The following is a 24543-nucleotide window of genomic DNA, read 5'->3' as shown; positions in this document are numbered from 1 at the left end:
ATAAACAAAATTGTATAAATTAAATCGAGGCGCTATTAAATGCTCCGAAACGGCGTGTGAAGATGATAAAAAGACAAATCAGTTTCTGGTTAACGAGTTGACCGCAACACCAGTTTTTCATACTTAGGGATGTACGCGATATTTGTTCAAATCGTAGTGTAAAAAGTAGAAATATTCGATTATTTGTAGGTGCACTTGTTATTCTATAGTATCACTAACGAGAGTAATGTTACACTAAGTTTACGAGTATTAGAGTTCGTGTCTTGTAAGCGCTTTAGAGAGTCGTTGCAACTTCGAGGGTGAGAGTCACCAGTGACGATTGTGGAGTTCTTGTTAAAGGGCATATGGTAGTTACGAGTTACAGTGGGCAAGGAATTTTAATACTTGTGAATTTTTTAATAACGTTACTGTCGCTAGTAATGTTGTAAAATCACAAGTATATCGACGAACAATTGAATACTTCTACTTAAAATAACAACTGCACCATTAATACTTCTACTTTTGCAACGTTGCAACTTCGAGGGTGAGAGTCACCAGTGACCACCGTAGCATTCATGTTGAGGGGCATATGGTAGTTACGAGTAACACTGGCCAGTATCGAGAAATTATTGCTTAATCGTAGGCCTTACGAAAGTTGTTCAAAACGTCTTATCCAATGCGAAATACAAATCGATTTTGCGTTTTGATTTTTCATCTTGACTATCTTTGCAGGGAAACACCATCATTTCAAACACCTTACGAAAGTTAATCAAAACATCTTATCCAATACTAAACGCACTTCGGTTGTGATTTCTGATTTTTTAACTTTACTACATTTTGTTTCGCCTTTTCAGATAGGAACGATCGAAGAAACGAATTGGCTGGGTACGAAATCGAGAAACGATCGCCCTTCAGATATTTCGGAGTTCGAGGTAAAAAGAATCCACGGTGGGAATTCCGAGGAAAGTTCGTGGGTGTGAGAGGTAAAAAGTCATTACCTTTGCAAGCTCGAGCAGCCTTTTAATGCGTCTAATTACATCGAAAGGATGCTCATGAATGGAAATTCGTTGACGTCATTAGGTAATTCGTTTAATCCAACGGTGCTTGTTGATTTTTAATCCCGAAAGGAAACAGTTAAATTTGTCACGATAAGATGGATGATCTTTTGTTTTAGATATTCAACGGTGGTATTGCTGCTCTCGTTGGTAATAGTTGCAAGAACAACAACCACCACCACCGACACTACCCCCCTCCCCCTTACTAAGGATAACAACAATAGCAGCAACAATCGACCGTGTAATACTAGTCTTCTCGTTTGAACCGATCCACTTAATGAATAGATATGCAAAAACAGGGTACGTTGATTTTATCAAGAGACCATCGGCTATCGTCGTTACATTTAGAGCGTTCATTGCGAAACAGTATTTTGCATTCACACTCCAGAATTTTATTCCCGTCTGTGTGCACATTTATACGTAGTCAATGAACCGACGAATATACATCGTTCGCAATATTTATGTTTTGGAAAGAATGAGAAATTATTAATGCGGACGAGAAGTTGTTGGAAAAATCCTACGAATTTGTTTAGTTACCTACTATATCGGCCGTATGAAGGAAATTTTATTTTCAATTTGAAAGTTTAATCGGTAGGCAGCGAAACGCGACGTACGAATATTGTTTTTCGTAAAGGCGATATAGGCAACTCAAAGCAGATGAATGATGTAAGAATAAATGGATAAACTAAATCGTGATAGATAGGAATTATATTTTTCTTGGAATGTTAAGGCGCCGATATGTATATAATAAACGTTCTCGATGAAATGACGAGTCGTATTAATTGGTTGTCGCTGTACTTTGCAAATCGTGTCGTAAACAATTTCTAAAGAAATTGTAATTCAGTAACAGATCTCACACAAGTTTGCATGATGAAACGCAAAACATTGTCTTATCCACAATTCTATGGAAACCGAATAAATACCGTTAGTTGATTGTCTTATTGAAAAATTACTTACAGAATCTAATACGGACCATGTTTGTTGTACGAATGTATGTACATTTATAAATATAGACAAAGAGATCGACAACAAAGAAGAGTGTATTTAGTTTTTGCCGAAAGAAAATAGTGTTACTGCAATGACTGTACAGTCGATGTGTCCAAAGCTTAGCATTTTTTTTTAGACATCCTGCATTTCATGATATCGAATCCTTTTTATTTCCGTTTTACGAGAATGGTTAGAATGCTTATTGTAGATAATTTATAAAAATCTAAATAACCATTGTCTTTTCGTACTCTGTCTCCGATATGGCGATATATATACATATATGTATATGTTCATACAAGGTTTGTATGTACAAAATATGTTGCCAACGAACCAAAGAATAGCATAAATATTGCATAAGTCACTCGATTTCCTTGTTAAATATTAAGCACCCTATGCAGCAATCGATGCAAGAATCATTCGTACTTTGCGCTATTGCATCGTTACGATATAAAGAATAATGGACAGGAAAGTGACCAGTTATGCAAACATGTGTGCAAAGTAAAAGATTTATCGTGTATACATACATCATATACTGTTTGGTAGATACAATGTATGTCTATGTACCTACCATTAATCAAATACATATCAATAAAGTCAATGCATTGTCTTAATCGATTGAACCAATACTTATAGCCATTTATTATTTGCAGCGTGACAAATAGCATGTATATGGTAAGGAGGAAAATTCCCAGAGTACGTAGTAATTTTTAAATCTTTATCTAGTTTAGTTGAACAAGTATAAAAGCTAGCAAATTCATACTCAATGAATTTTACTTACATCTAAAGTGCTGCTTGTACTATGTTTCTTGTATCTATGAATTAAGATTAATACAAAAAATGCTACATAGGGGTTAAGTTAAAATCTCAAGAAAGGGATAAATAGTAATAAATGTAAAAATATTAAAGAAAGTACTATCGAATAATTTAATTAGATTGTTTGCTTTTCATCCATTGGTTTTACTTTTTGTATTAATGTTTAAGCAACCTAAGAAATATCCTTCATTTCCAAACGATACTATGCAATGACACTACCTGTGTAATGTATAGAACTATAAATAACCTAACCAAATCTAAATCCTAATGTACATAAAAAACTATAGGTAATCTATTTGACTACAGGTATCCTTATTAATTTTTTCTTTCAAATTATACCAATGTATAAAGGAAGAATAATGCTATTCTTTCATTTAAGTAAGAAAGATCAATAGATTTAACGTACAGTTAAAGAAAATTAGCAAAACAAACTATGAAGGAATTAGATTATTGGGTGTTAAGAGATTTTACTTGAATTTAAACAAATTATATTTAACAAGGGCAATTAAATCTTAAAGTAATACGAAAATGTATTCCATTTGACTAATTATAAATTAAATAGTCTCTAATAGGAAAGTATCATTGAAATTTAATACCTTTACCACGCAAACACAGTGAGGTTAAAAGCTATAACAAGAGAGTTCGATTGTTTGCATTGAAGTTTAAAGATAAAAGATTTTGTTCAATTAACAACGGTAGAAAGCACTTTATGGTACTCCGATAAATATGACAAAGCTTGTGCAAATTTTATACGAATAAAAAAGATCTTGCAAAGAAATAACACCAATTCCGTAAAACGATAATTTGTGACGAGTTGTTACGTTGGCTACCCTGCAGTGCTGCCATGCTTATCACGCTTACATCGTGATACGTATACAACGTCGTAGGCGGAATCGTTCCTAACCTCTATACATTAACCTGTCAAAATTGTTTAAACAGTAATTCCATTGGGTAAGTTATTTCTTTTGTGAAAATATATCAAATTATTCGTTTACGTACCCAATAATATACTACATAGATTCGATATAGATGCGTAAAGAACTGCAAAAGGTCTCGATCATCCAAGTATTTATTTACATATAATACATCGCTCGACGTATTTCGTGTTTCTTAAATTCTTTACTATAAATATTAAATAATCGTGTATTGATGATTGCCTGTGTTACACCTGCATTAATTAAACAATAAGAACGTAAACTGTTGTCATTGAATGATTCACGTTAAACACATGTACGTATTATAAGCATCGATGGTAACGTCGAAATTAAATTCAAACAGATACCTACAGAAAGGATAAAAAATGTACAATGACCGATGGTAAACCAAACAAAATAAAATAAACCAAACAATCGTATTGCCGGAAATAATCTGTGTTTGTGGTTATTTGGAATTCAATTAATACGAATATCATGAACTTTCATACGCATTTATCATCTTTATCATAATCGTAGTAAGCATTCTTTCGTACTGTTTCCTTGCATTAATGACGAGCAAACGTTATATTCAGAGAGGAAACCAGAAGGTATTCGTAAACCTATCGAAACGTCTGCCTATTAAACAGCATTTTTCGTCGTGTCGATACCATTGCCTTTTCGTATACATCCATATATGATGTGAATACACAGAACGTAATATATCGGGAAGTTTCTTAAAAACAAAATTTAAAAGAAACAATTTTAACCACGAACAATACACTATAAATCCGTTATATACAGAAAGGTTATGGTATGAGAATCCGGCGTAGAAGTTTAATCGTAACAAAGACGAATAAATAAATACATTGAACTGCTAATGAACTTAAACGCTCGATAAATCTGTTCGTTATTTAAGAAAGATTCGATACAACGATAATTGCAAAAATAATTGTCAGAATAATCTAAATTCTTCTGAGCTAGTTTTATCCACCCCAAGGAAAGAAGACTTTCCTTCCTTTTGCAGAGGGAGCAAGCTCATTGAAATAATCATCTCCGAAACGAAAGTCTTGCGTGTTCGGGCTTCTTTTCCCACCCCATGGGTAGAATGATTCTGATTCTCTCTTCTCAGGCATTGACATTACCCTGCAACGGTAGACAAAATGTAGTAATATATCAAAGAAAAAAGAGAACAAATTCAAACCGAGAAAAAGAATTCTATTTCCTTCATCGTGAATTTTTTACGTTTACTGCGATTTACACTACAGACCAGTCCACGTCCGTATATGCTTCTTGCGTCGTGTAATCCTTCCCGTTTGTTTCGTCATTTTCGTACAGAGGGTTTCCATAGAAAAAGGTCGTTGCCTTTTCCGTATCTATCGGTGCTCTATGTTCACGCTGCATTGTTTTCGTCACTGGTTTTCCCCGTGTATTCTTCCTTTGTACACGTTTCTTAAAAAAATATAAAACTATAAATAAAAATATATATTATTCCATTACATTATCTAATTTACTTGCAATACCAATGACAAAAATTTGAATTCCAAATTTATCGACACGGCACATACAACTGTGCATTAATGATTCAATTACGGTATCAATAGTTACAGTTCCTCCGTTGTACAAATTTTCGTAAGTTCGTCGATCTCGAAGCCCGCGAAAATGAAATTCAAAGTATTCGAAAACCACGATACACTTAGTCGCGCGTTCAAATCGCTTAACAATAATCGATAATCGTTCGAAAACACCTGTAATACGCTACCTCGCATTTCCACCAATTGCGTGAGTGGCCATTGTCGGATATAGACCTTACTATCACTACAAACGGTTCCTGTTCCTCGTTCGTTTTCTCTGCCCTTTTCCCGCCCCAACTGTTGAACGGTGGGTATTTAATTCTTCTATTGTCCGCTATCCGTTTAACGTCGTATCCATCGACGTTATCCCGATCATCTCGATCGTACGTAAATTTGTCCCTTTTTCCAGTGGCGGGGACGTTCGAACGAGAAAACGGGTTTCCTCGTTTACCGCCCAGATTGTAGAACGGTTGCACGTGAATCAGTCGACAGTAGTCGAAAAGAATCCCGTTCTTTAGGAAGGATTCCGGAAATTGCTGTCGCGAAAAATTTTTTCCAATTATCGACTAACCTCGAAGATCAAATACCACTGGAAGAATTCTATCGGTTTGTTCGGAAAGTCATTTCCAAAATGGAGGATATATAATTTAATAAAATGTTTAATTAAAAAAATTGTATTTCATTTTCACCAAAAAAAACGAAATTACTTTCTGAACAATCCGATACGAACAATGCAAGCTCACCTTGTTGCTTACAAACCTATCGAAATTCATCCCTGTAATTTCCCTTTTTTTCACAACGATTTTCGAATCGGTCCCTCGATCGTACTCGACGCTTTTACTATTTTCAACGTCGTTGAAATTGTTCTTCGTTTCATCTGGAACCGAGACACATCGTTCCAAGACCTTGGTCACTGTTTTTCGTTACTGTTACATCGAGATAACGATAGATCGTTTTCTCTAACCTGATACAATGTTGTCCGTTGTAGTTTCAGTTTTCTTCCTTTCCGTTTTGAACGATCCCTCTTTCCATTCCTTCGATGTGTCCATTGTTGATTTTTCACTTCTCTGGTAAACGATATCGTTGCTTCCATTTTGTAACCGCGTTACATCCGATAGGGTGCTTCCGGTTTCGGAAGATCCGATGATCGCGCGTATCAGTAGAGACACGATTGGAAGATACGCCCACATACCTGAGACAAATCGTTTTATACGCAATTAACGTAAAAAAAAAAACAAATAAGGGGATAGGAATTACGATACGTAATTATCGTATACATAATTGTGTATTAATGATTCAATCACGATACACTTCAACGTGGATTTAAATTACTTAACAATAGTTGATCATCGTTCGAAAACACCTAATGCGTTACTTAGTATTTCTACGAACCTTTATCATACGATTTAAGTTTCGATAACACGTGTTATAATTAATATAGTTCGGTCACAACTTTCACTGTCCTGGTGAGTGATAAATTTTCGTTTTGAAAACCTTTTATAGTAGTGTTTCTTTTTAATATTTTCAAGAAAATGTATTTAAAAGTACGAATGTGGATAATTAATGTGTTATAATTAATATCAAGTTTGGTCACAACTTTCACTGGTCTCGTGAGCAATAAATTTTCGTTTTGAAAATCTTATAGTAGTGTTTCTTTTTAATATTTCCAAAAAAATGTATTTGAAAGTACGAATGTGGATAATTAATGTGTTATAATTAATATCAAGTTTGGTCACAACTTTCACTGTCCTCGTGAGCGATAAATTTTTGTTTTGAAAACCTTATAATAGTGTTTCTTTTGAATATTTTCAAGAAAATGTATTTGAAAGTACGAATGTGGATAATTAATGTGTTATAATTAATATCAAATTTAGTCACAAGTTTCACTGTCCTCGTGAGCAATAAATTATTGTTTCGAAGACGTTATAGTAATGTTTCTTTTTAATATTTTCAAGAAAATGTATTTGAAAGTACGAATGTGGACAAAACTCATCCCTAATGTTTATTCGGTCTGATTTTCTTACCACGAGTCTCGAACGATATTGTTAAAGAGTTAAAAACGATGCAACGTATGATAGATATTCATCTCTACACAGTTCCTCATAATTTTCACAGCGGAATCTTGACTCTTTTTGCCATTTTTTTTACAAACAACGTCTTCACAGATTTGATTTTTTCCCCTTCGGTGTAATTCTTCGAACAAAATGTTCTTCCGTTAAACGAGCTATTACATCGATGTGAATTACTCTATATATGTTACAAAACTCGAGGAATATTTCTATCAGCACGACTCTAAATTGCAATTGGTTTATAAATATTTCTGTACCATTGCGACGAATAACGAAACTGTTCGCAACGCGTTCGGTAATCTTCCGAATAATTTTAAGAAAATTGATATTTTATCTATTATTGTGTATGTATTATACATGTACATCCTCGAGTGAGTGGTCCAAACAGTTTCTATTACAAAATTGTTGTTTATATAAACAAAGAAACGTTAGTATGCGATACAGAAGTAGTTGTTGAAGAGTTAAAACACAATTGATGCTACGAAACGTACGTAGACGTATTATATTAACAATCAAGGTTCGATAAAGATGTAAGCACGTGTAAAATGTGGTATATATTGTTTGTATTTGTTCACATACACGTGTGTACGTACGTACGTGGTGTACGATGCTTGTTCGTGTTTAATATACGTCTCAGCGCGGTATTTATTAAACACGAAGTATAGGGAAAGAACGAAAATGCTTTTTGTAAAAAAGAAAAAAAAAATAGCAGATGACGCGTGTATTTTCGAGCAAAACTTTAAACAGTGCTTGTACGATGCAAGTTTATGGTAGGTGGAAAGTCGATGCAGATCTTATCAGAGTTGCAAGTGTGCAAGTGAAGGTGTGTTTTGCAGGAGAAATATTTTTTGTTGCAAAGTTTTTTAAAGACAAAAGAAGTACACCGACTCGTACTGCTAAAATAGAATAATCTTACGGAAATATGAAAGAAGTGCGGACAGATTGTTCCATTTGATGAATCTGGTATAATGAATCTAGCGTAATGTATAATCAGGTTTGATGGAAAAGCAGATATAAACCGTAACATTTCTATGGAAAAGTAACGTAAGCAGGCTACAAATTTCTTTGTGAAAAATAATCTGCTAATTGCGCGTTCCTATTAAAGCATTTGTTTCATTTTTAAAAAGAAACATAATGTTAGTTGCGCGTATGCGCTCACGTCACACCCACACAAACACATACATGCATGTTCGTGCACGTGTACGTCGAAATGCATCTTCGTGGGTGCAGCGTCACTTTCTTTTTAAGTGTGTACGTATACTGTATGCTCAATATGTGTAATAGAATGTCGAGTTTACGATCGAAATCAATTTTTCTTCGAATTTTAATCCGAGAACTTTGGAAAACTTCGATTCTCGTGGAAGGTCTATTTTTTGCAATTGTCATAATTAAGAAAACTTTAAACTTTTGGTCTATCTCTTTTGGTTGAATGTTTTTTCATTAGGAACCTTTGGTTTTGGTTAAATGTTTTTTCATTACGAAACTTTAGTTTTGGTTAAATGTTTTTCATTATGAACTTTTGGATTTGGTTAAATGTTTTCTCATTATAAACCTTTGGATTTGGTTAAATGTTTTTTCATTATGAACTTTTGGAATTGGTTAAATGTTTTCTCATTATGAACCTTTGGATTTGGTTAAATGTTTTTTCATTACAAACCTTTAGTTTTGGTTAAATGTTTTTTCATTATGAACCTTTGGATTTGGTTAAATGTTCTTCCATTACAAACCTTTGGTTCTGATTAAATGATTTTTCATTACGAACCTTTGATATTACTTAAATATTTTTTCACTATGAACCTTTGGTTCTGATTAAATGTTTTCTCATTACGAACCTTTGGTATTACTTAAATATTTTTTCATTATGAACCTTTGGTTAGGTCAAGTATTTTTCCAAAGTTTGTAACTGTTCGAGTGAGATCATTCGAAGAAATATTAAAGAAAAGAAGCAATTTGTATAAAATTCTATTTTCACTTCCGCGTGTTTCTTTTCTTTTTTTTTCATCGATCAATGCTTTTACAATAATACTCGAACGATGGTGAACGGGTAGGAAGCAGAAATGCACTTTCGTCAGTATGCGTGTTAAAATTTAGTTAACGGACGCTTTCAAACCTGTCATCGAAGTTCTTGTTTGTTTTCAGACGCCATTTGCGTCCAGTACCTTATCCGACGTTGGAAATCATTTTTCCCGAAACACTTATACTTCGATCTCTCCGATTTTCACAATCGAAATCTCTATCGCAACAAATCAAATACGATTCGAGTTGGTATGAAAACGAACAATGTATTTCGAGCAACTACTTATACGGTTGTTTCGTTAAATTTAAATTTCCGATTTCAACAATTTAGTCTCACAACGTTTCGAATGTTTATTCAACTTTCTTCTTATCACCACCGACGACTCTTAACGAAGATTCAACCCTCTAAACGTAACTATTCCAGCAATCGTTTAATTCGATTAAAAACGACAACAAATGAACGTCAGTATCGCGTTAAATTAAAGAAAACCTTTTTATAGTTAAACAAGAAAAGAAATGCTCGATAGTTACCTTTAAAACACGAGAAACAGATACCAATATTCCAAATTATTATCAAAGAGAACATTTATAAATTGACAAGAAATCCTAAAATTCTCACGCAATAAAAAATGTCCTATTACATTTCCATTACATATTGTTCGTCGTTACTAAGGAATTTGTTTCTGATATTTTATCTAAAATTTTCTAAAAAAAGTATCAATTTTTTAAATTGTAACGTGGTAGGTGTATCAATAACAACAACAACAACAGAAAGAACGTTCGACGATTAAACGTTTGTCTATTTGAATCGTCGTTTAAATGTTAGTGCTCACCTTCTTCTTCGAAACTGTTTCTTTCGATGTCGGAGCGCGTCTCGACACAACAACTGTTATCACCCGAGTGGACCTAACGTTATCGTGAAAATGATGTTTCTTTTCTCACCGATGGTGTATATGAGACGGAAGCAGATACTCGCGAGCACCTGGAGTGCGAGCTTCAGTAAAATAAGGTACAGTGGCTAGGAACGATACGCGTCGCTCTTCTTATACCCGCCACGTGGTCCTCCAGCGCACTCTCCGATTGGTCCAAAAAATCAACCCCGGCTTCATAACCATCTCTTTCACTCTCTGCCATTATTGCTCGCGCTTAATATCTCTGTCACACCGTTTCTCCGCATCTTCTCTCCTCTTCATCCCTTCTTCGTCGGTTCTTCGTCCCACTGCCCTCATCCTCGGTGATTTTTGTACCTCTACTCTCATCGTGGCAACCATCGCACATTTTATCGAGACATTGAGCTCGTCTTCCCATTCATTTTCTGCATACCGATAATGCGATCGGATCGTTTCAATATTAAACAGAGAGAAACGTCGCTTTTTTCTTTAATCTACTTAAAATTCGATCAGGCTATCGTGGATACCGAAAATTGGTCTCAATTTTTTCATTTCTTCCTCTTCTGTTACTCGATGATTCCAATACGACTGGATAATCACTTCTAGATGTTTATGTATCTTCTAAATGGTGATTAATGACTCGACAAAGACACAGATGTTTGTGTTTATTTTTTTTTTATATTTTTGATATAAAATGTAAATTTTATATTTCGATGATATTGTTGAATGAATAATCGTCTTCTGGGTAGACCTAATACCGATTACTTTATTCGTAAAGACACCTTGTATCTGTGATACAATGCGATACTGCACAAAGTTTCTAGAAGTGCACTGAATTTTCGTATCTGACAGACTTTTGTAAAATAATAATATTTCTCGTCTCGAATAGCCCCGAGCTTAATTGTTTTACATAATTGGTGGAAATCTACGATTCGAAGGAATCATTGATATTTAGTTTTTGCATAAATGTATAACGAGCACAAATTATATTCTGAAGTACGTTCAGTCGACGATCGGTTCGCGTGTTCGTTGCTGGATTTCTTTACATTGCGTTGGCGTTACACGAAAATATGTATTTCGATCGGAAATTAAAATTACTTTTGCGAATAGTTTTGTTTCGTACGTATTGTTCGCGCAAAACGCTGAACAATCGTATTATTAGATATTATTTAGGATTCGTTGGTCGATTTACGATTTTTAACGTTGATCGAATTTTAATCTTTAAAGTTGGTCGAATTTTGATTCTTAATGTCGATCGAGTTTTGATTTTTAAAATTGATCGAATTTTAATTTTTAAAGTTGGTGGAATTTTAATTTTTAAAGTTGGTGGAATTTTGATTCTTAATGTCGATCGAGTTTTGATTTTTAAAATTCGTTGAATTTTAATTTTTAATGTTGGTTGAGTTTCGATTTTTAAAATTGATCGAGTTTTGATTTTTAAAGTTGGTCGAGTTTTGATTTTTAAAATTGATCAAGTTTCGATTTTTAATGTCGATCGAGTTTTGATTTTTAAAATTGATCGAGTTTCGATTTTTAGTGTTGGTCGAGTTTCGACTTCTGTTTACCAAAAATTAAAATATTACGAATAATATTTATAATATTACAAATGATAAATTAACAAGCCGTTCAGACGATTCGGTTCGTTTAAAAATTTGCTAACAAAACAGTCTCCCGAATTGATGAACTCGCACAATAAAAATCGAATGTAAAATTTGCATTGCACCGTGAACAATTTTTTAAGCTAGAAACACGAATTGAAATACGGAAAAAATGCGGGTAGCATATGCGCGTAACAGTTAAAAATGTGTTGCCCTGTGCCCTAAAATATTATCGCCCGTTGCCATCGTAAATTTCTGTCTTGTGCGATGTAATAATTCAAGTTTGATATTTAATAAAAACTCGAAGAAGTAACCATTACCTCTTTCCATTGACATTTATCGAGATCTAACGATTATTGCTAAATTTTATTCGAATTAATGTAAATTAAATCTATGATCGACGTCCAAGTAGAGAAAGTATTGTGTAAGTTACTTAATTATTATATTTGACGTTATTCTTGACGATAACGAAGACGATAACTGTTGTATTTAACACTAGAACTACTGACAATGAAATGTATTTTTATTTATCTCAGATCACATGGGTATCTTAGAAATTATATGGGGAAAGGGCAAATTAATTTACGAGTACCATTAGTTGTTCATTTCGATAATTGTCCACGAATATTGTAAGTAAAGACTCTGTTAATAATTAAATAATTTTGAAAAGAAGTTCTAACAGGTCAAATTGAACCTTGTGATAGTTCTAGTGTTAAAGGGCAAATTAATTTACGAGTATTATTAGTTGTCCATTTCGATAACTGTTCACAAATATTGTAGGCAAAGACACCTACAATTAATAAATAATTTTAAAAAGAAGTTCTTAAAGGTCAAATTGACTCCTGTGATAGTTCTAGTGTTAAAGGGCAAATTAATTTACGAGTAACAATAATTGTCTATTTCGATAAATATCCACAAATATTGTAGGCAAAGACACCTACAATTAATAAATAATTTTAAAAAGAAGTTCTTAAAGGTCAAATTGACCCTTGTGATAGTTCTAGTGTTAAAGGGCAAATTAATTTACGAGTAACAATAATTGTCTATTTCGATAAATATCCACAAATATTGTAGACAAAGACACCGTTAATAAATAATTTGAAAAAGAAGTTCAAACAGGTCAAATTGACCCCTGTGGTAGTTCTAGTGTTAAAGTTAAGCACTCGCTGAAAATTACGCTAGAGTGGGCAAGGTGTTACTATTAATTCCAGTCAGTAGATTTATCCAGTCGTCGAGACGTTTCTTCGGAACGTTTAACATTCTTCGCAGAAATCTGTTTGTATATGAATACAAAGGGTGCTACCATTTTGCAGAACCAAACCGAAAACAACATTTCTCTGCCAGTAAGAGGAATAGTTTTTCATTCGAAAGCATTTTTCCTAATATCGATATGGCAACTTTCGTACTTTATCGATAGGTTTCTCTCAGAGTCATTGTTGTTCAACCAATGACAGAACATTCTTGATTCGCGTGAGAACAGAAAGATCGATGGATCTTAAACGGTTCCACGTCGTTCATAAATACGAGGCAAAAATATTTATCAACGAATACAATGTTCTCTTTTTTCTCTTATTTTCAATCTCTCTTTTCTTTTCATATTTTTTTTTTTAATTTTTTTTTTTTTCTGTCAGCTGTAGCACTTAGACCTTATGGAACACCATTGGTCGATGAGCTTAGACACAAACAGGAATAGCTTCTACTGAACGAATTAATGAAAAAAAAAAATCAACAAGTGCCTCTTTAAATATGGTGGGAAAATAACTTTTCTTATTGCTGCAAAACGAACAAACGAGTCAACTGAAAACGTGACTCCAGGGAAGAAAACTGTTTCCCATGTGTACAAAGATTTTTCATTCGAATGAACGACTGAAACTTTTGTCGAGTTGTGAGGTCGTTGTAACTTTGAATGTTTTCTCGTTAGAATGCAATTGGAGAGACATAGCGACACTACAAAGGTTCAAACGAGAGAGAGAAACTCGCGATGGTCTTGCGAACAGTTAATGGTAAATTGTTACTGCTGTTAGTTCTGTTTAATTCTCGTATCTAAGTAAAGGCAAGTCAAGGCTCGAAATAGAGGAAAATTTACTAACTTTTTTTGCGACAACATCCATCATCTATGGGTGATTCGATGATTGGATACATCTGATCGTACAATTGTTTAACTCTTTGCACACTTTGGATTAAATTCGATATAGTTAATCCAAAATGTATCATTTTTATTCCAATGCTTCGTGAAGACTCTGCTGAGGGTCTTACCTTCTCGTGACAGTACTATTATTATTATATATATATATATATATATATATATATATATATATATATAAATTACAGAAAGACTTCTTCTGAGTCTACTATAGTTACATTGTATACTCAATATGTACAACAAAATCAGTTACGATTCAAACCAATTTTTCTTCGAGTTTGGATTCGAGAACTTTGGAAAACTTTCATTATCGTAGAAGGTCTATTTTTTGCAATTGTCATTAATCAGTTTTGGTTAAATTGTTAAATAATTAATCCGGAATGTAACATTTTTATTTCAATAGTAATCAAGAATCTGCAGAGAGTCTTACCTTCTCGTGACTACTATTACTATATTTATAAAAATTATTCAAAAACTCCTTTCGAGTTTATTGTAATTGCACATAAAAGTGAAAAGAAAAAATGCTTCACGTACATGTGTTTACATTTTCCAAGAGTACAATGTTCAAATCCCAATTCGAATCCCATATCACGAAGTTCTCTCGAATTAGACAGAGTAATTAAGTTAGGTGACAGAGTACACTAAGTTAGGTAACGCGTTGACAGTCTCCCCTCGGGACCAAAGGACTAATTGTCCAATTGTCACGTGCACACGATATCTCGGTCCTTGTTAAATTATCGATCGATTTCCATGTCCAAATTAGAGACTGTTCAACGACCGCACCTGTTGCAGCAATCACACCTGTTGTGTCGACGATACGTCACCGTTTACACGTAAGAAATCACTAGAACGTGATTTATGGTGTTTAATGGGAAAAGACCTCGTTAAAATCGAAGATTAGGAGCATTTACGTATTTAATACTCACGAGTAGATCGTATGCATTCAATGTAATCGATACACATTCCTGTTCATAAGTAATGAAACACCCTGTATCTTTCATAGAAAAGTGGTGAACACTCTTTGCAATGCACGTTAATTATTAAAAGGTACAAAAGTGGGTATTTTCGAAAATTTGTTGCAACGATACTATACGTCCCATTGGAGAGAATTTTGTTTTATGTAAAAAAAATGTCTATCCTTTTTTCTCTCTTCTTCTCTCTTTAACTCCTTAATATTTCGTTCAACAGTTATCTACTTTCTTTGCGATGTAAAATATCAAATAGAGTTTCTTCGGGTCCTTTGATAAGTCTGTAATATTTTTAGTTTCGATTTTCAATAATAATAGTATTCAGTTATAAGTCATTTTATATTAACGTATAATCAATGAAAAGAGAAAATTTTGTATACGAGAATGAAAAGGACAAATTTTGTATATAAAAATGAAGAGAAAACGTTTTTTACATAAAAATGAGAAGAACAAATTTGGTATTTAAAAATGAGAATAAACAATTTTGTATATAAAAATGAGAAGAACAAATTTTGTATATAAAAATGAGAAGAACAAATTTTGTATATAAAAATGAGAAGAACAAATTTTGTATATAAAAATGAGAAGAACAAATTTTGTATATAAAAATGAGAAGAACAAATTTTGTATATAAAAATGAGAATAAATAATTTTGTATATAAAAATGAGAAAAACAAATTTTGTATATAAAAATGAGAAGAACAAATTTTGTATATAAAAATGAAAACCAAGTCCTAATTAACATAAATAGTTTCAACTACAAGCACAAAGACTTATTCGTGTGACGTAAGATTTCGATATGGCGGTAAAGATACATAATTTAAACGATGCTATGGAATCTTGAAAGAATTTTGTATAATTGTTCCAATACTTCTGGATAGAAATGAAGGTGTAATGAAGGTGGAAATGAAGGTACATTCCAAGTACCATAACGCTTGTTCGTCTGCTCGTAATATTCGGTGTATTTTTGTCACGTAGGCATTTACTTCGACAAATTTGTTAAAATAGACGTCAACTTACGAAACGAGATACACGGTTTCTTCCTCTGAATTATGAACGATACGCATAATCGTAAGAACGTTACGATGCGTGAAAGAACGCGCAGCCATGCTTAATAGAATGATCTCTTGCGCAATCTGGCTATGGTCATTCAACTAAATCGTCCAAACGATGACGAATGGGAAATTAGCTACATAGTTACATTAGCTGTGCAATATTTTTTATTTGTCGTTTAAATATTCACTACTCCTTTCAGACGAGGGATTTATTCGTCGTATGCTTAGGAGAAAAATCATCGAAAATGGTAAGATACGTTTAAAAGTATCCAAAGAACGTGCACATCGATGTATGGTATTTGTTAAAGCAACATATTCTTTTTTTTTTTTTGTTTTCTCGTAGAAATTCAGATTTCTAGGCGATGGAGATTGTCCCGATTGGCTCTTGGCAGAAATCAACACGTTGTCGCGCCTGGTACGAGTTTTTAGTTTAATTCATTAAACTAAATTCACTAAAAAATCTACTAATTTATCATTCATCGATAAAATTTAAAAATAATGGCAACATTTCAATTTTTGATCTTTCACTTTTAATCCGAGAGATTTGGATCAAATTTAATGTCGAGTTTCCATTTTATATATGCAGAAGTTATTTGTAAATGTTACAAAAAAATTTTTTTTTTTACTTTTGTTACAAACACGAAAATTTATTTTTATGTAACAAAGATATTACTTACTATAATAAAATAAAAAATGATCTCAGTTTTATTTTAGTAGAGAAGAGAAAGTAATAATTGAACAATACATTATTCTCTTTTATTAGTTTATTTACAGTAACAATAAACAACTTCGTTTCCAGTAACAATTTTTATATTCGTTATCTAGTTCAAATGTACAGTTTTCGCAAAAAGAAATGGTATGTGGTTTGTAGAAAATTTATTAGTTGTTTTATATACGAATGCCTGTAATGGAACTGGTCACCATTTGTTTTTAAAGTTACCTAAGTATTGTTTCTGAATATATTGAAGAAACTGAAGCAAACTGTCAGTGGCCAATGATTGTCACAGTAATAACGCTATTCTTGCATAATGTATTTAATTAGATATATATATATAGTATTATATTTTACACGATTTTAAGCGTTTCGGTTATAATTAAACATGTAAGCGATAATCCTTTACAGTATCGTTCTTTCTTTCCAGACATCTATCAAAATAAAAATATTAGGCCAAACAGTTGCAAAATATCTCGCAGAAGGAGAACTCGATGTAAGTGGAAATCCATGGATTTATTTTGCATTAATTCGAACGAACAATACTTTTTTTTCGCTGCGTTTTTATTATCGATCGCCCATGTATGTCGATAATTTCTTTTATCATTATAATGTGTCAACGATGATTTTACTTACAAATCTCACCTAATATAATATATACACAAACAAAATAATAATATACTATTTTTATACGTATAATATACTTAACAAAGCCACAGGATAATTTTTCCAATATATATACATAACTTTCTCCCACAATAATTATCTCTTACATTTCCATGGTGCTTTCTTTCAGGAAGAAAAGATAAAAAAGATTACTCAAGATGCTAAAGTTGGTAAGTGTGTCCAATTTTATTATTTTAAAGTTCGAATCTAAATTTTATGGAATTTATTCGAAGAGATTCAAATGCAACGAGAAACGTCCCTTTTCTATCATTTTATTCGTGTTGTTTTTCACTGTTTCTCTCTCGCGAAGAATTGGACGATGCAAAAGCTATGGTGGCGGCTCTAGAGTTGATCTTCGCGTCATCAGCTCGATACGGTGTGTCTGCTGCTGATTTAAGCAGCGAACTGCAACAATTAGGTCTGCCTCGAGAACACAGTGCTGCTATTGCCAGACTGCATACAGATCATTGTCCTCAAATTACAGTTGCGCTATCTGCGCAATCTTTGAGAGGTAATTACAATTAAAATCGGCGTATTCTACGACAATGCGATTTCAATGAATTTGAAGTACACAACGATCGTTTATTACGATTGTATTGTATTATTTCACGAAAATATTCCTTTTATTATATTTCGTTGAACGTATTATTCTTTTTCCATTTATTCGTTCATTTCTATTAAAAATTACACGTTTCGGTCTTCGATTAGTGGTAAATCGCACTCTTCCATATTCTCTGGGTATTTAATCGCGGTTCATTCTAATTGTAAATTTCTTAGTATTTGCATGAAAACGAAATACGAAATATCGAAGTAATGGTATTCAATCGTGGAATGTTCTGTCGTTTTTTTAAATAAAAAAGAAGAACTGTAATTTATCGTAACAACGTTTTTGCAGTCAGTCGATTGTCATCGGTCGAGGTACTACCTTGCGATAATACGTCGCCATTTTCCATGGTGTCCCTCAAGTTGAAGAAATTAGATGGCAGCGAAGAAAGTTCTACTATAAACATCTCGAAGGACGACGTGCAAGTTTTGTTGGCAGGTGAGAAGTTACACGTGAAATGTCAATAAGTTGTAAATCCGTGTGTTCTAACTCGTTTGTTCTTCTTTTTCAAGAATTACGAAGGGCAAAGTCTTTAATGGAAAACCTTTAGGTACTTTACATCCGGAAGACTTCACGTATTACACACTGCTGCTGTACGATACGGTTTATGAATTAAAATAATAATAATAATAATAACAATACAGCAATATATTACCGTGTTTGCGATTTATCGTACTCCCATCCTTATCGCAAGCTTTTTCCCCTCGGTTTCTTGTTCATTTCCATTGTTGAAACAGAGATACACCGATTACGTTCACTTCGATGGATACCAGAATTTAAAGGAGGAATTCTATTGGTTCACGATTGGCAAGGAAGCACGTTCAACGAGAATCGGTGAATTGAAAATTAAAAAAAAAAGAAGCATCACTTATCAAAGCCACGAAAACAGTTTCAGTATATTTAGATTTTCTTTTGTCAAGTTGTATCGAATCACCGAAAGCTTTCACCGATTAATGACTTCTCTGACGATTGCGTTCCAAAATTATTGTTCGTTGTCGCGTTCGTTTACTAATTCGAAGTGAAAATGTTTACAAAATGGGAGTTGTTTCGGTAACCGAGACTTTGTAACGAACATCAAAAAATTACTTTAATTGAAAAAATGGAAATCGTTGAAGGATGTCTCGCAATACGTAAAGGATATTGTTCGCATGCTTTGACGAAGAAACGTGTCCTCTATTTAAGGTATAATGTATATTTATTATATTATCATTTTTGTCATATAGCATAACATTGTTATTTCTATATTAATAATAATAATAATAATAATAGTAATAATAATAATAATAATAATAATAATAATAATAATCATAGCACCATGAACACTCCACAGTAAGTATTTTAATTCGTTATTCGATAAACGCGACGCGCCGATGCGCTTCAAGGGGTGAGAACCGCGACTTGTATAATATAATCGTGAAAGACTGCAGTCGCTTTTATGTTTGTGGTGCAATCTCATAAGGACAGAGGACCCGCCTGTGAATGACTAGATGACTTTAACATTAGGAAACGAGATTTTCTGACTAGAACCTTGGCGTATCCGATAGTTTTCGCGTGGAGTAAACATTACTCTGATCTACCATGCCTTAGAACGTGTAGATTGCTTTATTTCGTGGATCATCGACTTGTGTACCGTTATTATTCGATCGGGTCTGAAATTGGTTGAAAAATCTTTGGATTTGGGTAATCGTGTGGCACGAACGCCAAAGACCGAACGAGAACATTTACCCCGTTGCATTCGAGAGTCAGATACGTCGATAATTGAAGGAAAGAATTAAAAAAAAAAAAAGAAAAAGAAAAATAAGAGAGAGAGAGAGAGAAAAAACTTCACTCGGCTCTTTTAAACGGATTTTCAAATGAAATCGTATCACCGTTCTCACACCCGATAAGCACCGCGATTTAGGGGTTCGTACAGGTGTTGAGGCTCACATTTTGTAATTCTTTATCGTTACTTCATTTTTTGCACAATTAAGTTTCTTTCTATTTTCTTTGCCCTTGCATCCATATATTATATATATATATATATATATTTTTTTTTTTGTGTGTGTGTATAATATATATATATTTTGTATTCTTCTCACCTTCGTATTTGTTCTAAACTGTCTTAGTGAAAGCTCGTTCTCAATATTTATACTCTTCCTTCGTTCAAATTAAATTCGTCCCACTTTCCGTATAACTCGTCCGGCGTGTACCTTTAATCGTTCATCTCGTTTAACCAATCGTTATAAGCTTTATTCGTTTATTTATGCCTTTCGTATCCGTTAAATTCAATTTCATAATTTTAACATCCTACCTAAATAGCTGGTCTTTATTACTTGTCAATAAATAATACATAAATACATAGGTACATGCTTCATCGTCATCACACATATATTTATGTTTCTAAATTTTTCCGATTTACGATCAAAGAAATTCCGTTCTTATTCGCAAACAAGCGAGATTGATGTTGACGACGATGATAATGATAGCGATGCTGGTGTTGTCCATCACGAAATCAACAACAACAACAACAACAACAACAACAGCAGCAGTAACAGCAATATTAATAGCGGTGGTAGTGGTACTCTAGATTATCAATGATGATGATAATGATAATAAAAGTAACAACGATTGTGTGTTTACTGTTACCAGCAGTAGCGGTAGCGATAGCGAGATATAATAATAATAATAATAATAGTAACGATGGTTATATCGGCGGTGATAATAATGATGATGAGTTCTAGGGTTACCGGGCGATTGTAATAATAATAACGTTCGGAATTATAAATATTACCCATCGAGACCGGGATAAAAATATCACAAAACAGTTTAACTGTGTTCACTTTTATTATCAAGCTCGGATGTTTTTCCATTGCGAAGCATTGTTATCGGCTTCTCATTGTCACTGTATTTATTATGTATATATATATATATGTATATATATATATATATTTATGTATATATATCTACTCGTTCTCAACATCATCATTATCATCATCATCATGAATCGTCAACATCGTCGTCGTCGTCATTGTTGTCATCATCATCATCATCGTTCAAAGTGTTGCGACATCGTTGTCTCTCGTTCGACCACAATTCGTTCGTTCATAAGGTAATCGTTACAACGAAACGTGTACTTTGTGTAATGAGGAGACATGTACGTAAGTAGAAAAATCTGAATCGATTTTAATTTCTCTGCGATGATACTGGACAACGATCGATACACGTCCCGTTAAGAGACAGTATCTCTCGTTTATATTAACAGCGATGAACGTAGTATCCGAAAACTTCGTTAGGAGTGCATATCAGAGCCAGCGCGCGTTCCTCGAGATCTCAGGGGCAGAGAAGTGTTTTTGTTACTTGTTCGTCAATTTTCTTTTCTTTTTTTTTTTTTTTCTCTTTCATCGACGAACACGTTATCCCGTACGATACTCATCATCGGTACGACACCGCAATCATCGTTTGGTCTAATTTGAAAATGGTGCGCGTTTCGAGTTCATGCCTTTCTCATCCTCGAGAACATGGTATTTCATTTGCTGCAAATGAAACATTCGGCTTCTAAAAAATACCTACAAACGGATTTACGACAGGGGCGACCAACTCTGTTTGTAACGTATCGGTTTGAACGGATTATGAAGAAACAGAGATTTTCGCTCCGATAAAATTATCGAACGTGGACTTCGTCCATTGGATGGATGTTGTACGAATTTATCGCCGTCTCGAAAATTGTTCTTCTTCTTCTTCTTCCTCCGACGTCATTTACTTTCATCGGTGCGAGAAAAGGAATCCCCCATAGCGGATTTCGTTTCTTAATTGTTCGCCTATCGTCGTTACGCAGACACGAATTACACCTCGGAATGGAACGTTTAAACATTCGTAGCCTGTAACGCGTCGTTGGTTGGTTGTTCCTTTCTTCGTTTGACTTTCCGTCTAAATCTATTCGACTTGTAACGACCATCGAAGCTCGTCCTTTAAAACTTACGAAACTTTGTATTTCTATTCTCTACGGTATAGAAACACGACACATAGATAATTTCTATCTAATACTTGCCAATGTATATAGTCGTTTATCTATGCTCGAATAGACACTTACGAGACGAGAAAGTTGACATTAATTACGAGTCGGATTAATTCAAGCTCGAATTGACCTATTGCCTTTTCAGAGATTCAAGATATATACGAAGAAGGAAGTGTCTCTACTTCCTCTTCTTCGTCGTCGTCGTCGTTATCGTGTCCACTTTGTTTCTCTTCCTTCGATTACTATACACGCGCGTTAATTCGCCCACCATTGTTCTTCGTATTCGTGTGTCCTGTCAGTGTTATCGACTTTTGCCTTGTTCCTGTCTGCTTCGATATCCCTAGACTCCTTTCCTAATGACCCACTGACGGTAATCGGTGTACCACACGCTGCTCTTAAAGCGGCGACCGTGTCGAAATATAAAAAGGTAATTGTTTTTCACGATGTCGAGGAGAGGTGTTACAACGAACACCAATGTTTTCCTTTTGCGTGTTACACGAGCGAATTCCACGGATATTAATGCCAAGGGACTACGCTTGTACAGTGGAGTACCATTTGCCGGTGATTCGGAGGGCATCCGATGCACTACCAGATCGTGGACTTTGGAATCGATCGTACCAACGGAAATTGTATACCGGTACTGTTTCTTTGTTCGTTCGTTCGTTCGTGATTTTGTCAACGATATTCGAGCATTTTGAATGTTGTTGCGCGTATACGGTCTCCCTTACGGTTCTCACTGTTCTGGCAGTAACGCGTTCAGACACACTATGAATATATCTATGCCTTTCCGGGTAAGCATCATTGAAAAAATTAGCGAATAAACGATAGACACGCGGAGGCTAGGTACGCTTTACTCAGAGGTTAATGTTCGTAGATCGTACCCGGGCGGGAAGAAGAACGATCGATCATCGTCTTACGTCCTATGTTTCCTGTTGTATTTCAATGGATGGGGTTCGGGTGGGGCAACAGTGAAACGAAGAAGCGAGGAAGAAGACGTTTCGGTATCGATGAAACCCGATGATCTATAATCTAGGAACAAATCTGAATTGAATTCGTGCGTTAAAGTTAAATGGTGAATATTTTCCGCCCGGGTTAAGCCACGTTAACTCTGAATGAACACGACGTAGCCTCTCCACGGGGATCTCTCTCTCGATGTTCCGGGAGTCGCTAGGTAGGGACGGCGGGTCACGACGGTTTTGCGGCGCCTCGATTTTTTTTCATGGAAACGAGTCCAGAAACGAAGCGATGGTGTATTTTCTGGACACCGCTCAGAACTCGACTATTACGGCTGAGCAGGCTGCCAATCCCTAGAATTCGAGTCTGTAGGCACTGCAGCTAGTCTCATGGTCCTGGAGATTGATCGTGCACCGGGACGCCGAGGGCGAGAGATCGATGTGGTTCGCAGCGAGGGCCTCCTCGTTGTCGGCCACCCAATAGCCCAAAGTGTCGGTGTCGTAAGTCGGTATTATGGTCACCTCTAAACGATCAGAAACAGACACGTGAGAAACTTAATTAACACGTTAAAGCGTTGGTTTTCTATATACGAGGATGACCCCGATATTTGTTCGAACCGTGTTGTAAAAAATAATTGTACTTGTTATTTTGTAGTATTAGTTACGAGAGTAATGGTACTTAAACGTTTATAAATATTGGAGTTTGTTTTGTGCAATAGAATTTATAGCATTAGTAACGAAAGAACATAATATTTCAATTCCAATTTCCGGATCGAAAATAGTACACTGAATTAAGTGGCGACCGAGGATCTCCTCTCGAGTCCAAAGGGTTAATACGTTAAACGTCGCGGTCAGCGTGGTCAGATTTCGTTCCCTGAATCGCTGAGTGGGAGGAGTGGGAGAAGGTAGTACGGTGGGGTTACGCCCCTCCTCCTCGCATCGTGCGTTGAAGGTATTAGACCTTCCCCCACTCTGGTATCTTGAACGATGCGCGAGGGGGTGGGACAGTCCCCCACCACACTACCTTTTCCCACTCCTCCCGGTCAGCGAATTAGGGAATAAAATCTGGTCACCGTGATAGACGCTACAAACCTAAAACCGATTTTTATAGTAGGATAGAGTGAAGGTTGAACAACTGCGCGAAGACCGCCTGTTGCTCAGTCTCACAACTGAGGGGAATTCCCCTTGGTACATCCCGAAGCGATGTAACCCGAAACGAACTCGAATATCGACGGGACAAAATTAACGATGGAACTTTTTGATTTTTTCTTTCACGAAACTTTTACCAACTTTGAAGTTTTTTAAAGGTAAAACGAGACCAAACGCGATAGAATTCGAATTATATTTGTTTATTTAGTATCTGAGACGAGAAAGTTATTTTTATGTATTAAATACGTAAATATCGTTCAAATCACAACGCGTTTGGTGTTATTTTAATCGAGAAACTCTCGCAAATACGATGGTAAAAGTTTCTTTTAAAAAGAAGGAAAAATAAAAAAGTTTTACTTGTCTCGTCGATAAAAACACAAACAAAAGCAAACCTCGAAGTCGGCTAT

At 34.6% G+C, this 24543-nt stretch overlaps 4 protein-coding genes across 4 annotated transcripts in view; 2 read left to right on the top strand and 2 right to left on the bottom strand.

Annotated features, from left to right (window-relative positions):
- The window catches only part of Tk (tachykinin), a 39382-nt gene extending 36682 nt beyond the window's left edge, over positions 1-2700 (top strand). Inside the window, exons 6-7 of the mRNA XM_076317346.1 lie at positions 834-1059; positions 1154-2700. Coding sequence (XP_076173461.1) covers positions 834-1003 — 170 coding nt within the window. The 3' untranslated portion in view covers positions 1004-1059; positions 1154-2700. The remainder of the gene's footprint in view (positions 1-833; positions 1060-1153) is intronic.
- Positions 2701-3679: 979 nt separating this feature from the next.
- Positions 3680-18689, top strand: LOC143150479 (COMM domain-containing protein 4). Its single transcript, XM_076318766.1, has 8 exons — positions 3680-3785; positions 16259-16306; positions 16402-16473; positions 17201-17266; positions 17567-17606; positions 17747-17947; positions 18332-18478; positions 18553-18689. Exons 2-8 carry the CDS (start codon positions 16304-16306, stop codon positions 18588-18590), a joined length of 567 nt encoding a protein of 188 aa, XP_076174881.1. The 5' UTR covers positions 3680-3785; positions 16259-16303; the 3' UTR covers positions 18591-18689.
- LOC143150472 (uncharacterized) lies at positions 4627-10403 on the bottom strand. Its single transcript, XM_076318754.1, has 6 exons — positions 10238-10403; positions 6284-6511; positions 6063-6196; positions 5508-5855; positions 5016-5197; positions 4627-4891 (listed from the first exon to the last, which is right to left on the bottom strand). Exons 2-6 carry the CDS (start codon positions 6507-6509, stop codon positions 4732-4734), a joined length of 1050 nt encoding a protein of 349 aa, XP_076174869.1. The 5' UTR covers positions 6510-6511; positions 10238-10403; the 3' UTR covers positions 4627-4731.
- Positions 18690-19216: 527 nt separating the features above from the next.
- LOC143150463 (uncharacterized) overlaps positions 19217-24543 on the bottom strand; it is a 44847-nt gene continuing 39520 nt past the window's right edge. The window contains exon 8 of the mRNA XM_076318743.1: positions 19217-23511. Within this exon, the coding sequence (XP_076174858.1) occupies positions 23342-23511 (170 nt within the window). The 3' untranslated portion in view covers positions 19217-23341. The remainder of the gene's footprint in view (positions 23512-24543) is intronic.

Source organism: Ptiloglossa arizonensis, chromosome 1 (genome assembly GCF_051014685.1).
Source record: "Ptiloglossa arizonensis isolate GNS036 chromosome 1, iyPtiAriz1_principal, whole genome shotgun sequence".
NCBI lineage: Eukaryota > Metazoa > Arthropoda > Insecta > Hymenoptera > Colletidae > Ptiloglossa > Ptiloglossa arizonensis.
This window is presented reverse-complemented; position numbering and strand designations above follow the sequence as displayed.